This window comes from Hemiscyllium ocellatum, chromosome 31 (assembly GCF_020745735.1).
Source record: "Hemiscyllium ocellatum isolate sHemOce1 chromosome 31, sHemOce1.pat.X.cur, whole genome shotgun sequence".
NCBI lineage: Eukaryota > Metazoa > Chordata > Chondrichthyes > Orectolobiformes > Hemiscylliidae > Hemiscyllium > Hemiscyllium ocellatum.
This window is the reverse complement of record NC_083431.1, coordinates 54,908,151-54,923,028: the sequence shown is the minus strand read 5'-3', so window position 1 is coordinate 54,923,028 and position 14,878 is coordinate 54,908,151. Positions and strand designations below refer to the sequence as shown.

The 14,878-nt window shown below is 43.3% G+C and overlaps 1 protein-coding gene across 1 annotated transcript in view; it reads left to right on the top strand.

Annotated features, from left to right (window-relative positions):
* dhx33 (DEAH (Asp-Glu-Ala-His) box polypeptide 33) overlaps positions 1-14,878 on the top strand; it is a 90,304-nt gene that overhangs the window by 18,381 nt on the left and 57,045 nt on the right. The window contains exons 3-4 of the mRNA XM_060848154.1: positions 1,392-1,619; positions 9,561-9,731. Of these exons, the coding sequence (XP_060704137.1) occupies positions 1,392-1,619; positions 9,561-9,731 (399 nt within the window). The remainder of the gene's footprint in view (positions 1-1,391; positions 1,620-9,560; positions 9,732-14,878) is intronic.

Genomic DNA, 14,878 nt, shown 5'->3' with positions numbered 1-14,878 from the left:
GAGGGAAACAATGACCCTTGTTCAGAACTGTGCTCTGTGTAAGAAGTTTCAGTTTTCATTTCAAATTTCTTGCATTTGCAGTTTTTAAAATTTCATCCTCTGCCTGTGTGCATTTTCCTTTCAGTCAGTTAGTTAGTTGGATGACAACAGTAATGAGTATTTAGCTCGTTCCTTTAATGTAGCAAAGCATCCCAAGTTTCACGGGAGCAATTAGGAAACAAAATTTAACCCCAAACCATGTAGGAAGAGATATTGGGAAGTGATTAATAAATAAGTATATTTTAAAATGAAGGGGAAGATGGAGAATTTAGGGATGGAATTTGAGGGCTTGGTGCTCAGGTAGCCAAAATCATGTCCATCAGATGGAATGATTAAACTAAGGTGTTGAGGAGGTCAGAGTTCGGAGTACACAGATCTTTGAGGGTTGTGGGGCTGAAGGTAGTTAAAGATAGGTAGGACTGATGCCATCATGAAGTGCTTTGAAACAAACACATTTATATTTATTTTTGATCTTTCTTTCTGATTGGCAGAACTAGTTTGTGCAACTCTTTTTCTCCAATTTAGTGAAAGTACTTGGTTTTCTGTTCTAATTACAGATGTATGGCTGAACCCTGACCTTCTGTATTGTTTAAAGATGCTAACATTTTCTATCTACTTGTGGGATGTGGGCATCCCTGGCTGGGCCAGCATTTACTGCCCGTGCTTGGTTGCCCTTAGGAAGATGCTAGTGACCTGATTTCTTGAACAATTGCAGTCCATGTCATGTAGGCAGACCCACAGTGTAGGGAATTATGGGATTATGACCCTGTATCAGTGAAGGGATGGTGATATATTTCTTAGTTAGGATAGTGAGTGGTTTTGGAGGGGAACTTGACGATGGTGGTATTGCCATCTATCTGGTGCCCTTGTCCTTCTAGATGGTAGTGGTTGTGGGTCTTGAAGGTGAATTTCTGTGGTGCATCTTGTGTTTAGTACAAACTGCTGCTACTGAACATTGGTTGTGGAGAGTGAACATGGTGCTAGTTAAATGGGCTGCTTTGACCTGGATGATGTTAAGCATCTTGAGTGTTGTTGGAGCTGCACTTGTCCAGGCAGACAGGGAGTATTCCATCACACTCCTGATCTGTGTCTTGTAGATGATGGACGAGCTTTGGGAGCCAGGATGTGAATTATTCACTAGGAGAAAGTGAAGACTGCAGATGCTGGAGATCAGAGCTGAAAATGTGTTGCTGGAAAAGTGCAGCAGGTCAGGCAGCCTCCAAGGAGCAGGAGAATCGACGTTTCGGGCATGAGCCCTTCTTCAGGAATTGGTGTTACTAATATATCCTGGTTTCTTTCTGATATACCCTATTTGCTGTTCGTGAATGTTTTCTTTGCATTTCATGTCTCAGATTGGATACACTGTCCGTTTTGAAGATCTCACCTCTGACAAGAGTAAAATCAAGTTCTTAACTGATGGGATGCTGCTGCGAGAGGCTATTGGAGACCCACTCCTTCGCAGGTACAGTGTGGTGATTTTGGATGAAGCCCATGAAAGGACTGTTCACACTGATGTTCTCTTTGGCATTGTGAAAGCTGCACAGAAAAAACGGAAGGAACTCAGCAAAATGCCACTGAAAGTAAGAGTTTAGTTTGTCTTCTATCATGTGCAAATCTCTCAAACTGTACGCCACATCTTTGTTGCTGCCTAACCCCTTCCTGGGGTTTCTGTTATACAGAGCGGTCCAGAACAGTTGGATGGCCATTTGGTCTAAAAAGCCTGCAATCACTCTTAGAAGAGTACTCTAGTTAATTCCACCATGTCCAATTCTTCTATATTTTATTCCAAGTATTTATCCAGTTCCCAATTGAATCATATTACTGATTTTGCATCCACCAACTTATGAAGTAGTGTATTGTAAATTTTGATCTTTAATTCTGTAAAGATTTTCATCATGTTCTGTCTGGTACTCTTAATAATCACCTTGAACCTGTGCCCTCTTACTATCTTTCTTTTAGCCAGTGGAAATCATTTATTTTTTATTTACTTAATCTATACCTTTCATGGTTTAAAGCATCTCTGTCAAATCTCCTCTTGTCCTTCTCTGCTCTAACAAGACTCCATTCTCCACTTAACTATAATTACTTCATCCCTGGAGAATCAAATAGATTTAGTTGAATGAGTCATTCAAGTAAATCGATTTGATTCTTGTCCACCTCCTTCCTAAAATTTAGTGCCAAGAACTGGACAAAATAGGGTTTAAGTGTTTATATGGCTTTGTAATAACGTCATGGCCTCAAGGGCAAAGACTGGGAAAACTCAAGTTTTTTTTTCCTTTAATGTGGACATACTTTTCTTTTGTTTTCCTTAACTCAAATCTGAAATCGACTGCTCTCCAGGCCAGTTTGAATGTTTACAAAGTTCCACAGAGACCAGCTGTCCCTCGACTGCAGGCTTCAGCAAAGGTGCAAAGTGTCAGAAAAGTTTTAAATTTAGGAAAGCAGATTTCAGAGTAAATGGATTTCAGAGTAAATGTTAATTTTGTTAATTTTCCATTACACTAATACTGTGCTTTGATTCATTGAACGCAAGATTCCGTATGGTGTATGTTTGTTAGCCTGTCCTGCCCGCTGCAAAGATGTACCACAGACAGACACTGACCACTATGCGTTGAATTTATTTGTCATGTGTTTATTCATTTGGCCAGTTTGTGTCCTCTTGAAATCTATTGCCATCCTCCTTATGGTTTCCTGCACTTGCAAGTTTTGTTTCAGTTGCACATTTTGAAACTGTTGCAACTGTTATTGTTTCTCAAAGTCTGTGTTGTTCCTGGTCCTAAACCATGGAGAAGAGCATTGTATGTGTTCCATACATCTGAAAAACAGCCAATTTCCACATCTCTTGTCTACCCAGTAGTTAAGACTGTATCCACTTTAGAGGATCATAGTAGCCATTTCCACCACCTCCAGTGAGATGCTACCACCAGGTACACATTCTCTCCCTCCCTTGTCAGCCTTCCCCAGGGACTATTCCCTCCGGAACACCCTGGTCTACTCTTCCTTCACTCCCAAAAACAATCCCCCCACTCCCTCCCCCGACAGCTTCACGGAACCTTCCCCTGTAGGCGGAGAATGTGTAGTCTGTGTTCTTCCTCCCTTCTCAGTATCCAAGGACCCAAACATCCCTTCCTGGTGAATAAGTGTTTTACCTGCACTTAACACAATCTAGTCTACTGCATTTGCTGCTCACAGCAAATGCTCCTCTGTATTGGGGAAACAAAGCGTAAACTGGGTGACTGCTTCGCAGAAGTCCTGCGTTCTGTCTGCAAAAAAAGACCCTGAGCTTTCAGTTGCCTACTACTTCAACACACCACCATGTCCCCTGTCCAACATCTCTGTCTCAGGCTTGCTGCAGTGCTCCAGCAAAGCTCGGTGCAAGCTGAAAGAACAGCACCTCATTTTCCAGTTGAGAACCCTGCAGCCTTCTGGACTCCATACTGAGTTCAATAACTTTAGAACTTGAGCTCTCCCATGACACTACCCCAACTCCGACACATCAGGCACATTATCACATAGTCTCATATCACACACAACCCACTGTTAGCCACTAACAGTCCCTGTTAATAGCTATTCACCCTCTTAGCCAGTTCATTATCCATTCTAACTGTTTTTTCTCTCCCTTTGGGCTCTATCCCCACCTATCATTTACTCATTACCTCCAATACCAGCCCCCCCCCCCCCAATCCAGAACCAGTTTTCATTGAAGTCCACAGTGAAACTTCTCTCATCAGGTTGCTGCTTCTCTGCAGCACTAGAACCTTTGTACTATCTTTTTTAACATCTCTGCATCATTCCTCCTCAGCTTGACCTTTCTCTTCACTTTATCACTATCACCATACCCTCCCAATCTTTTGCCTCCATTTGTTAAACCGTTTGTTTACTTCAGTAGTTCTATGACCCATTGGGGTTCTGTGCTATAAACTGAAGCCCTCCTATTTTGAGAGTTGTGCCAAATGTTAAAGTTCTTTTTAAAGCGCGCAAAATATCCCAATTTCTCTGACTTTCACACCAAGATTGATAAAAAGCACAGGCTATATTTTTATATGAGCAAGGATTATTGTTTATTTCAAGTAGTTAGACTATAACAACAGGGAAACAAATATTAACCACTGGCATATAAACTACAAATGGAAATGTGATCCCTTTATAAATGCTTTGTCACACATACACATAAAAAGATAGGGCAAATAGATTATTGGCAGAGTAGAAAAACTGCAACGTTAGTTCAATGGTCTTTGCTTCCCGGTCGAATGTTGAGAAGATCCTTTTTTATCCAGACAAGCGTGAGTTATTTGGATGACTCTCTGGATGCTTCCACTGTCTGTAAGAAGTACATTGTGGCTGATTTGGCTTGAAAATATTTTTGGCAATTCGGAGGGTAACTGATTTTTTTTTCAGATTTTAAGTTGAGTTTTTGAGCGTAGAATAAAGGCTGTGCATCCAGGCTGTAAAAATCACTTAGAACATAGAACATAGAACGTAGAACATAGAAAAATACAGCGCAGTACAGGCCCTTCGGCCCTCGATGTTGCGCCGACCGAAGCCTACCTAACCTACACTAGCCCAATAACCTCCATATGCTTATCCAATGCCCGGTTAAATGACCATAAAGAGGGAGAGTCCACCACTGCTACTGGCAGGGCATTCCATGAACTCACAACCCGCTGAGTAAAGAATCTACCCCTAACATGTGTCCTATACCTACCACCCCTTAATTTAAAGCTGTGTCCCCTAGTAACAGCTGACTCCATTAGCGGAAAAAGGTTCTCACTGTCAACCCTATATAAACCCCGAATCATCTTGTACACCTCTATCAAATCTCCCCTAAACCTTCTTTTCTCCAATGAGAACAGCCCCAATTGCCTCAGCCTTTCCTCAACGATCTTCCTACAATGTCAGGCAACATCCTAGTAAACCTCCTCTGCACTCGTTCCAATGCCTCCACGTCCTTCCTATGGTATGGCGACCAAAACTGCACACAATACTCCAGATGAGGCCGCACCAGAGTCTTATACAACTGCAACATGACCTCAGGACTCCGGAACTCAATTCCTCTACCAATAAAGCCCAGTACACCATATGCCTTCTTCACAGCACTATTTACCTGGGTGGCAACTTTCAGAGATCTATGTACATGGACACCAAGATCCCTCTGCTCATCCACACTACCAAGTAGCCTACCATTAGCCCAGTAATCCATCTTCTTGTTACTACTACCAAAGTGAATGACTTCACACTTAGCTTCATTGAACTCCATTTGCCACCTTTCTGCCCAGCTCTGCAACTTATCTATATCCCGCTGTAACCTGCCACATCCTTCTTCGCTGTCCACAACTCCACCGACTTTCGTGTCATCCGCAAACTTGCTCACCCAGCCTTCAAGCCCCTCCTCTAGGTCATTTATTAAAATGACAAACAGCAATGGTCCCAAAACAGATCCTTGTGGAACACTGCTAGTAACTGCACTCCAAGATGAACCTATACCATCAACTACTACCCTCTGTCTCCTTCCAGCCAGCCAATTCCTAATCCAAACCTCTAATGCACCCTCAATGCCATACCACCGTAGTTTTTGCATTAGCCTGCCATGGGGTACCTTATCAAATGCCTTGCTGAAATCCATATACACCACATCTACTGCTTTACCCTCGTCCACTTCCTTGGTCACCTTCTCAAAGAACTCAATAAGGTTTGTGAGGCACGACCTGCCCTTCACAAACCATGCTGACTATCCTTGATCACATTATTCCTATCCAGATGTTCATAAATCCTATCCCTTACAATTCTCTCTAAGACTTTGCCCACAACAGAAGTGAGACTCACTGGCCTATAGTTACTAGGGCTATCCCTACTCCCCTTCTTGAACAAGGGGACCACATTCGCTATCCTCCAGTCTTCTGGCACTATTCCCGTAGACAACGACGACATAAAAATCAAGGCCAATGGCTCCGCTATCTCCTCCCTAGCTTCACAGAGAATCCTAGGATAAATGCCATCAGGCCCAGGGGACTTATCTATTTTCATCCTTTCCAGTATTCCCCAGACCTCTTCCCTACATACCTCAAGGCCATCCATTCTAATCACTTGTAACTCAATATTCACATCAGCAACAGTGTCCTGTTCCTGAGTGAATACTGACGAAAAGTATTGATTTAGCGTCTCTCCAATCTCCTCCGCCTCCACACACAACTTCCCACTACTATCCTTGACTGGACCGATACCTACCCTAGTCATCCTTTTATTCCTGACATACCTATAGAAAGCCTTTGGGTTTTCCCTAATCCTACCAACTAAGGACTTTTCATGTCCCCTTCTCGCTGCTCTTAGCTCTCTCTTTAGATCCTTCCTGGCTACCTTATAACTCTCAATCGCCCCAACTGAACCTTCACGCCTCATCTTTACATAGGCCGCCCTCTTCCCTTTCACAAGGGATTCCAATTCCTTATTAAACCACGGCTCCCTCACAAGACCCTTCACTCCCTGCCTGACTGGTACATACTTATCAAGGACACCCATTAGCTGTTCCTTGAACAATCTCCACATATCATTTGTGTTCTTCCCTTGAAGCCTATTTTTCCAATCCACGCATCCTAAGTCATGCCTCACCGCATCATAATTTCCCTGCCCCCAGCTATAACTCTTGCCCTGCAGTGCACACTTATTCCTCTCCATCACTAGAGTAAAAGTCACCGAGTTGTGGTCACTGTCCCCAAAGTGCTCACCTACCTCCAAGTCTAACACCTGGCCTGGTTCATTACCTAGAACCAAATCCAGTATGGCCTCACCTCTTGTTGGCCTGTCTACATATTGTGTCAGGAAACCCTCCTGCACACATTGGACAAACACCGACCCATCTAACGAACTCGAGCTATAGCTTTCCCAGTCAATATCTGGGAAGTTAAAGTCCCTCATAACAACCACCCTGCTACTTTCATTCTTCTCCTGAATCATCCTCGCAATACTTTCCTCTACTTCTCTCGGACTATTAGGAGGCCTGTAGAAAACTCCTAACAGTGTGACCTCACCTTTCCTATTTCTAACCTCAGCCCAAACTATCTCAGATGGCAAGTCTTCCTCCATCGTTCTTTCCACCGCTGTAATACTATCCTTGACAAGCAATGCCACACCTCCCCCTCTTTTACCCCCATCTCTGATAAAACTATTAAAACATTTAACACCTACATAAAACACCTACTAAAACATTTAAACCCTGGAACCTGCAACAGCCATTCCTGTCCCTGTTCTACCCACGTCTCTGTAATGGCCACAACATCGAAGTCCCAGGTACCAACCCACGATGCAAGTTCACCTACCTTATTTCTTATACTTCTGGCATTGAAGTATACACACTTCAATCCACCTTCCTGTTTACTGGCACCCTCCTTCGAGATCGATGCCATGTTCCTAACCTCCCTACACTCAAGGTCCTTTACCCTAAAGCTACAGTCCAGGTTCCCATGCCCCTGCAGAGTTAGTTTAAACCCTCCCAAAGAGCACTAGCAAACCTCCCACCAAGGATGCTGGTGCCCCTCAGGTTCAGGTGGAGACCATCCTGTTTATAGAGGTCCCACCTTCCCCAGAAAGAACCCCAGTTGTCCAGAAACCGGAATCCCTCCCTCCTGCACCATCCCTGTAGCCACGCATTTAACTGTTCTCTCTCCCTATTCCTCGACTCTCAATCACGTGGCACGGGTAACAAACCAGAGACAACAACTCTGTTCGTTCTAGCTCTGAGCTTCCAACCTAGCTCCCTGAAAGCCTGCCTAACATCCTCACCCCTCTCCCTACCTATGTCGTTGGTGCCAACGTGGACCACGATCTGGGGCTGCTCCCCCTCCCCCTTAAGGACCCGGAAAACACGATCAGAGACATCACGTACCCTTGCACCTGGGAGGCAACATACCAATCGTGAGTCTCTGTCGCCCCCGCAAAACCGCCTATCTGTGCCCCTCACTATTGAGTCCCCAATAACTATCGCTCTACCTTTCTCCACCCTTCCCTTCAGAGCAACGGGGATAGGCTCTGTGCCAGAGGCCTGAACCTCGTTGCTTACCCCTGGTAAGTCATCCCCCCCACAAGTATCCAAAACGGTATACTTGTTCTTGAGGGAAATGACCGCAGGGGGTCCCTGCACTGGCTGCTTCCTCTCACTCCCCCTCACTGTCACCCATCTGTCTATAACTTTCGGAGTAACTACTTCCCTAAAGCTCTGATCTATGACCACCTCTGCCTCCCGAATGATCCGCAGTTCATCCAACTCCAGCTTCAGTTCCCTAACATGGTCTTGGAGAAGCTGGAGATGGGTGCACTTCTTGCAAGTGTAATCAGCAGGGACGCTAATGGCTTCCCTCACCTTCTTTTTCAACTCTGTCTTTGTCCCTTTCCCTCTGATTTTTCTCCCCCTCTCTCTTGCTGTTTGTCTCTAAGCCCCCTTCCACTTCTCTGTCCCTAATCCTCCCTATCTCTACGCCACCCTGCCTTTCTGTCTCTACCCCCTCTGTCTCTCCTTATCTACTTCTACTCCCCACACCCCCAACCTCCCCCCACTCCCCACCTACTCTGCAACTTGTTCATAGCTCCAAGCTGCTGTGCCACTGATAATCAATCACACAATGTTGACAAGCACAAGATTTCGGTCCTTGATAAGTGTCATTAGTCCACATGTTTTATTCCTAACAAGAGCTGCATCAGTATATGGCCTCGGCTCCATTGATATCTGCTTGTTCAAGCTGTTGTTTTCAATGCCTACCATGGGTATCTGGCTGTCTACTTCAAAAATGCACTGCTCTTTCAAACACGGAAGTGAGAAAGAATGGTTTTAAAAAAATAGTTGGTGGTTTTCTTCAAATGCCATTGTGGGACTACCATTCTTGTCAACTGTGTTGTATGCTGAACGTCTCGAGCAATTGCTCAACTTCCCATTCTGATATCCAAATATTTCGGTATTTGGATCCCTTTCTTGTCCTAATCTTTCTTCCTGCCAGTCGGTGGCAACATATACACTAACAAATTAACTACCATATAACATGCCCATGACATCCAACTGTCAATCTTCTGTGCTACAGGATTGCTTTTTAAAAATATTTTTGGTGTTCGATAAGAGTTTATTTCCTCAGTGAATTGTACAAAATTACATGCACTCCACTGCACAAAAACAAGATATAATTGGTTCTTGGCAAATAATTATTGTCATTGATCAGTTAGTGCTTATCCCTTGTTTTCACCTCTTCCCCAAGTGAAAAAGCTTCTCCAAATAAATCCATCAAACCTCTTCATAATTGGTTATGTTCAATGCAGCTTGAATAACCATGCAGTGTGGTGGAACTGCTGCAAACCCAGGCTGAAGCTTGTTCCATGATTTCAAAGAGTCATTTTCTCTCATTTGGATTGAGTTATGCTGTTTTTTGTTGTTGTATATCTTATTCATGAGCTTTTCATTTTAGTTCCTCCTATGTCAGGGTAAAGGTTTCTTAGCAGGCAAAACAGTTTGAATGATTCATTCATTCTTTTCTACTTGAAAGGTACTTGTCATGTCTGCCACTATGGATGTCGATCTCTTCTCTCAGTACTTTGACAGAGCACCTGTTTTGTATCTGGAGGGGAGGCAGCATTCCATTCAGGTCTTCTACACAAAGGAATCCCAGAGTGACTATCTCCATGCTTCTTTAGTATCAATCTTTCAGATCCACCAGGTGAGTACCTTAGTGCCCAAATGGTTGATTTTCGTCTGAACTTTGAGTTTTCATTTGTGTATGATATTATTTATTATTATCTGCCATGTCTACGCCTTTCGTTTAGCAATACATTCTATCATCTTGGGAGCCAATTAAATACTTTATTTTGAAATGTGGTTTTAGTATTGTCATCTCAGAGAACTCAGTTATTCTTTTCAAGTGCCAGTTTAAACAAATCCAAGCCAGCTGTTCTTCATTAACCCCCATTGTTCTGGGTGACCTGTGAATCTATGTGGCCAGAAGCTTATTCACGATCAGTGTTTTGACCAATTAGCCTGTAGTTCCCTGTTTTATTGTTTTATTTCCTTTTTTTTGCATTCACGGCATTATGTTGTCAACCCTGGCCAATCCTCTGACATCACTACCAAATCAACATTAACATTTGGAAGATTATAGTCCAAGCCTTTGCTCTTTTTTTGAATGCACTTCATTGTAACCGTTGGAGCCCAAGCATTTTCCACTTTGTGTTCCACCAGTTATTTTAATTTTCCTTCCTTATCCATGTTTCTTTTTCGTAAACTGCTTTACTGTCTCCTGTTGGTCTTCATTTTCAGCACTACAGTCTGTATATAACATCACAGCTCTGTTGTGACACAGAAGTCTCCTACTGGATTATGGAAAATAATTAAATACATAATTAATTAAAACACGTTAAGAATAGCAGAATAGATGATGTGTCACAGCTGCAATCTGCGGGAGCTCCAAGAGGCCAGTGTGATTCAGGACAAATAAATCTAAGCAAGGTATATAAAGCTCAAGCAACTTCACCTTTAGAATTTGAGCTGGATGCTGAATTACAATCACTGCAACCAATAAGAATCCCTAGAGTGTGGAAGCAGACCATTTGACCCATCAATACTCACTGACTTTCAAAAGAGCATTCCACCCAGACCTACTCTATCCTTGTAACCCTGCATCTCCCATGGCTAATCCATCTAACCTACAAATCCCTGGACACTGTAAGCAATTTAGAATGGACAAACCACCTAAACTGCACATCTGGACTGAGAGGAAACTAGAGCACGCTGACATGGGGAGGATGTGCAAACTCCACACAGACAATCGCCCAAGGGTAGAATCGAACTTAGGTCCTCGGCGCTGTGAGGCATATAAGGGAAGAAGGGATAGATTATCCTAGAATGTGGTCACATTCATAAAGTAGGGTATTCTGATGTGGTCAGTGTTAAGGGTAACTAAGAGTATGGCAGGAAGGGGGACTCAGGGTAGGAGTGGTGGAGCCTCAGTTTTTGGCAATTATCCAACAGGTTTGAGGTTATTTCTGTTTGTTTGGATGAGATTGATGATTGCAGGATCGACTAACTGACTGTGAGACTTTGGAACAGGAAGCTATGTAAACAAAGAAGATTAGCAAAAGAAACATTTCGTGCTTTGTGCCAGGGTTGACATTCACTTAAGGTTGGACAGGAACTTGGGAGTAGGAGGTGGAAGATCATATTTGTACCAAAGACTGAGGAAAGGAAATGACTAGCAAAGAAACACCAAATTGAAGAACAGGGCATCTAGGATAATAATCTCTGGATTATTGTATATTTTGATCCTAGCCGATGGTACTGCTTGTCAAGTCAGATTCCAGAACAAAATCTTGATTGATAAGTTTTTTTTTGTTTTAGTTAATTTGGTGGCCATTAACTGAAATGTAATTACATGAGGCTGAAGAGTTTCTTTAACAGCAGCAGAAATCTACTGTGCACAAATACAAAAACAATAAAAAGCTATCTAAATATAGATTTGAATTTGAAAGATCCCAAAACACGCACATGTATTATTCCGTTTCCTGACTATTATATAAACTGAAATTCAGAGATGTTACATCTTTATAGAGTCACAGAGATGCACAGTACAGAATCAGGCCCTACAGTCCAACTCTGCCAACCGGATAATCTAAATTAATCCAGTCCAATTTACCCATCCAGATGCCTTCTTAAAATGTTGTAATTGTACCAGCCTCCACACTTCCTCGAGCAGGTCACTCCATACATGCATCACTCTTTTCCGTGAAAAAGTTGCCCCTTAAATTTCTTTTAAATCTTGCCCCTCTCGCCCTAAACTTATGCCTTCTTGTTCTGGACTCCCCCAACCCAGTGAAAAGACCATGTCTATCCATGCCCCTCATGTTTTTATCAACCTGTATAACGTCACCCCGTCAGTCTCTGGCGCTCCATGAAAAACAGCCCCAGCCTGTTCAGCCTCTCCCTATAGTTCAAACCCTCCAACCTAGGCAACATCCTTGTAAATCTTTCCTAAACTCTTTCAAGTTTCACAACATTCTTCTGAAAGCAGGCAGACCAGAATTACACATAGCATTCTAAAAGCAGTCTAACCAATATCCTGTACAGCTGCAACATGACCTCCCAGTCCCTATACTCCATGTTCTGACCTATAAAGGAAAGCATACTAAACACAATTTTTTAAAAAAAATTGACTTCACTGATATATCCCAGTTCTTTGCACTGAGTTGAGAAGTTTACACGAATACTTACAAAACTGAGAGCTAGACTTTCTTGGCTTTTACTAACTTGCAGGTAAATTAAGAACAAAACCGAAGGCTCTGTATCTGTATGCACTGCAGTGCATGTATGCACTGTAAGCTCATTGCATATTGAAATATTGGCAGCATAAAGATAAGGACTGGATCCTGAAGATTTAGGGATATCATACATTTGAGAAGAATGGGAAACAAGATCAAGGTTTTGCAGTAGTACTGTTAAACCAAGATTGAATTTGTGCAGTCCTTGGTTCAGGAGATCAGGTTGTAGAATTTGTTTGGGCAAAGGTGAGGAATAGTAGAAGAATAAAGTCACTAATAAGTGGCAACAAACCACCCCCACCACCACCAAATAGTAGCAGAAAGTAGATAAAATTGGGTACTTTCATTTAAAAAATGGCAATCATCATGAAATGACTCCTGAGCTGGGAATATCAGACCAACAATGGATAACAAGTCCAGAGAATGTTTTCAAGAGTTGTTTTGTACAGGAACGCATTCTGGAACCAACTGGAGGGCAGGTTATATTAGACTTTATATTGCGTAATGTAACAGAATTAATTAATGACCTCCAATTGAAGGCACATCAAGGCAAAGAGTTGGTATTAGATTGGTATTAGAACATAGAACAATACAGCACAGAACAGGCCCTTCGGCCCACGATGTTGTGCTGAACATTTGTCCTAGCTTAAGCACCTATCCATGTACCTATCCAATTGCTGCTTAAAGGTCACCAATAATTCTGACTCTGCCACTTCCACAGGCAGCGCATTCCATGCCCCCACCACTCTCTGGGTAAAGAACCTAACCCTGACATCCACCCTTCACCTTAAATTTATGTCCCCTTGTAACACTCTGTTGTACCCCTGATCATCTTATAAACCTCTATCAAGTCACCCCTCATCCTTCGCCGTTCCAATTACAAAAGGCCTAGCACTCTCGACCTATCCTCGTACGACCTATTCTCCATTCCAGGCAACGTCCTGGTAAATCTCCTCTGCACCCTCACCAAAGCTTCCTTGTCTTTCCTAAAGTGAGGCAACCAGAACTGCACACAGTACTCCAAATGTGGCCTTACCAAGGTCCTCTACAGCTGCAACATCACCTCACGACTCTTGAATTCAATCCCTCTGCTAATGAACGCTAATACACCATAGGCCTTCTTACAAGCTCTATCCACCTGAGTGGCAACTTTCAAAGAACTATGAACACAGACCCCAAGATCCCTCTGTTCCTCCACCTGACTAAGAACCCTACCGTTAACCCTGTATTCCGCATTCTTATTTGTCCTTCCAAAATGGACAACCTCACACTTGACAAGGTTGAACTCCATCTGCCACTCTTCAACCCAGCTCTGCATCATATCTAAGTCCCTTTGCAGCCGACAACAGTCCTCCTCACTATCCACAACTCCACTAATCTTCATATCGCCTGCAAATTTACTGACCCACCCTTCGACTCCCTCTTCCAAGTCATTAATAAAAATTACAAACAGCAGAGGCCCCAGAACTGGTCCCTGTGGAACTCCACTTGTAACTGGGCTCCAGGCTGAATATTTACCATCTACTACCACTCTCTGACTTCGACCGGTTAGCCAGTTCTCTATTCAACTGGCCAAATTTCTCACTATCCCATGCCTCCTGACTTTCTGCATAAGCCTACCATGGGGAACCTTATCAAATGCCTTACTAAAATCCATGTACACTACATCCACTGCTCTACCCTCATCCACATGCTCTACCCTCATCGCAAATCCGTGCTGGCTGTCCCTAATCAAGCAGTGTCTTTCCAGATACTCATAAATCCATCCCTCAGTACCCTTTCCATTACTTTGCCTATCACTGAAGTAAGACTAACTGGCCTGTAATTCCCGGGGTTATCCCTATTCCCTTTTTTTGAACAGGGGCACAACATTCGCCACTCTCCAGTCCCTTGGTACCACACCCGTTGACAGTGAAGACGAAAAGATCATTGCCAATGGCTCTGCAAGTTCCTCTCTTGCTTCCCACGTAATCCTAGGATATATCCCATCAGGCTGGGGGACTTGTCTATCCTCAAGTTTTTCAAAATGCCCAACACATCTTCCTTCCTTCCTTCCTCTAGCTTACCAGTCCGTTTCACACTCTCCTCTTCAACAATACGGTCCCTCTTATTTGTAAATACTGAAGAAAAGTACTCATTCAAGACCTCTCCTATCTCTTCCGACTCAACACGCAGTCTCCCACTACTGTCCTTGATCGGACCTACCCTCGTTCTCGTCATTCTCATGTTTCTCACATACGCATAAAAGGCCTTGATCCTACCCGCCAAAGATTTTTCATGCCCTCTCTTAGCTCTCCTGATCCCTTTCTTCAGCTCCCTCCTGGCTATCCTGAATCCCTCTAATGCTTTGTCTGAACCTTGTTTCCTCAACCTTATGTAAGCCTCCTTCCTCTTTACTAGACATTTAATCTCCCTCGTCAACCAAGGTTCCCTCACACGACCATCTCTTTCCTGCCTGACAGGTACATATGACATCCTTCCCTGAACCTATGCTCCCAACTTATGCTCCTCAATCCTGTATTGCAGCATCGTATTTATCCTTCCCTCAATTGTAAAA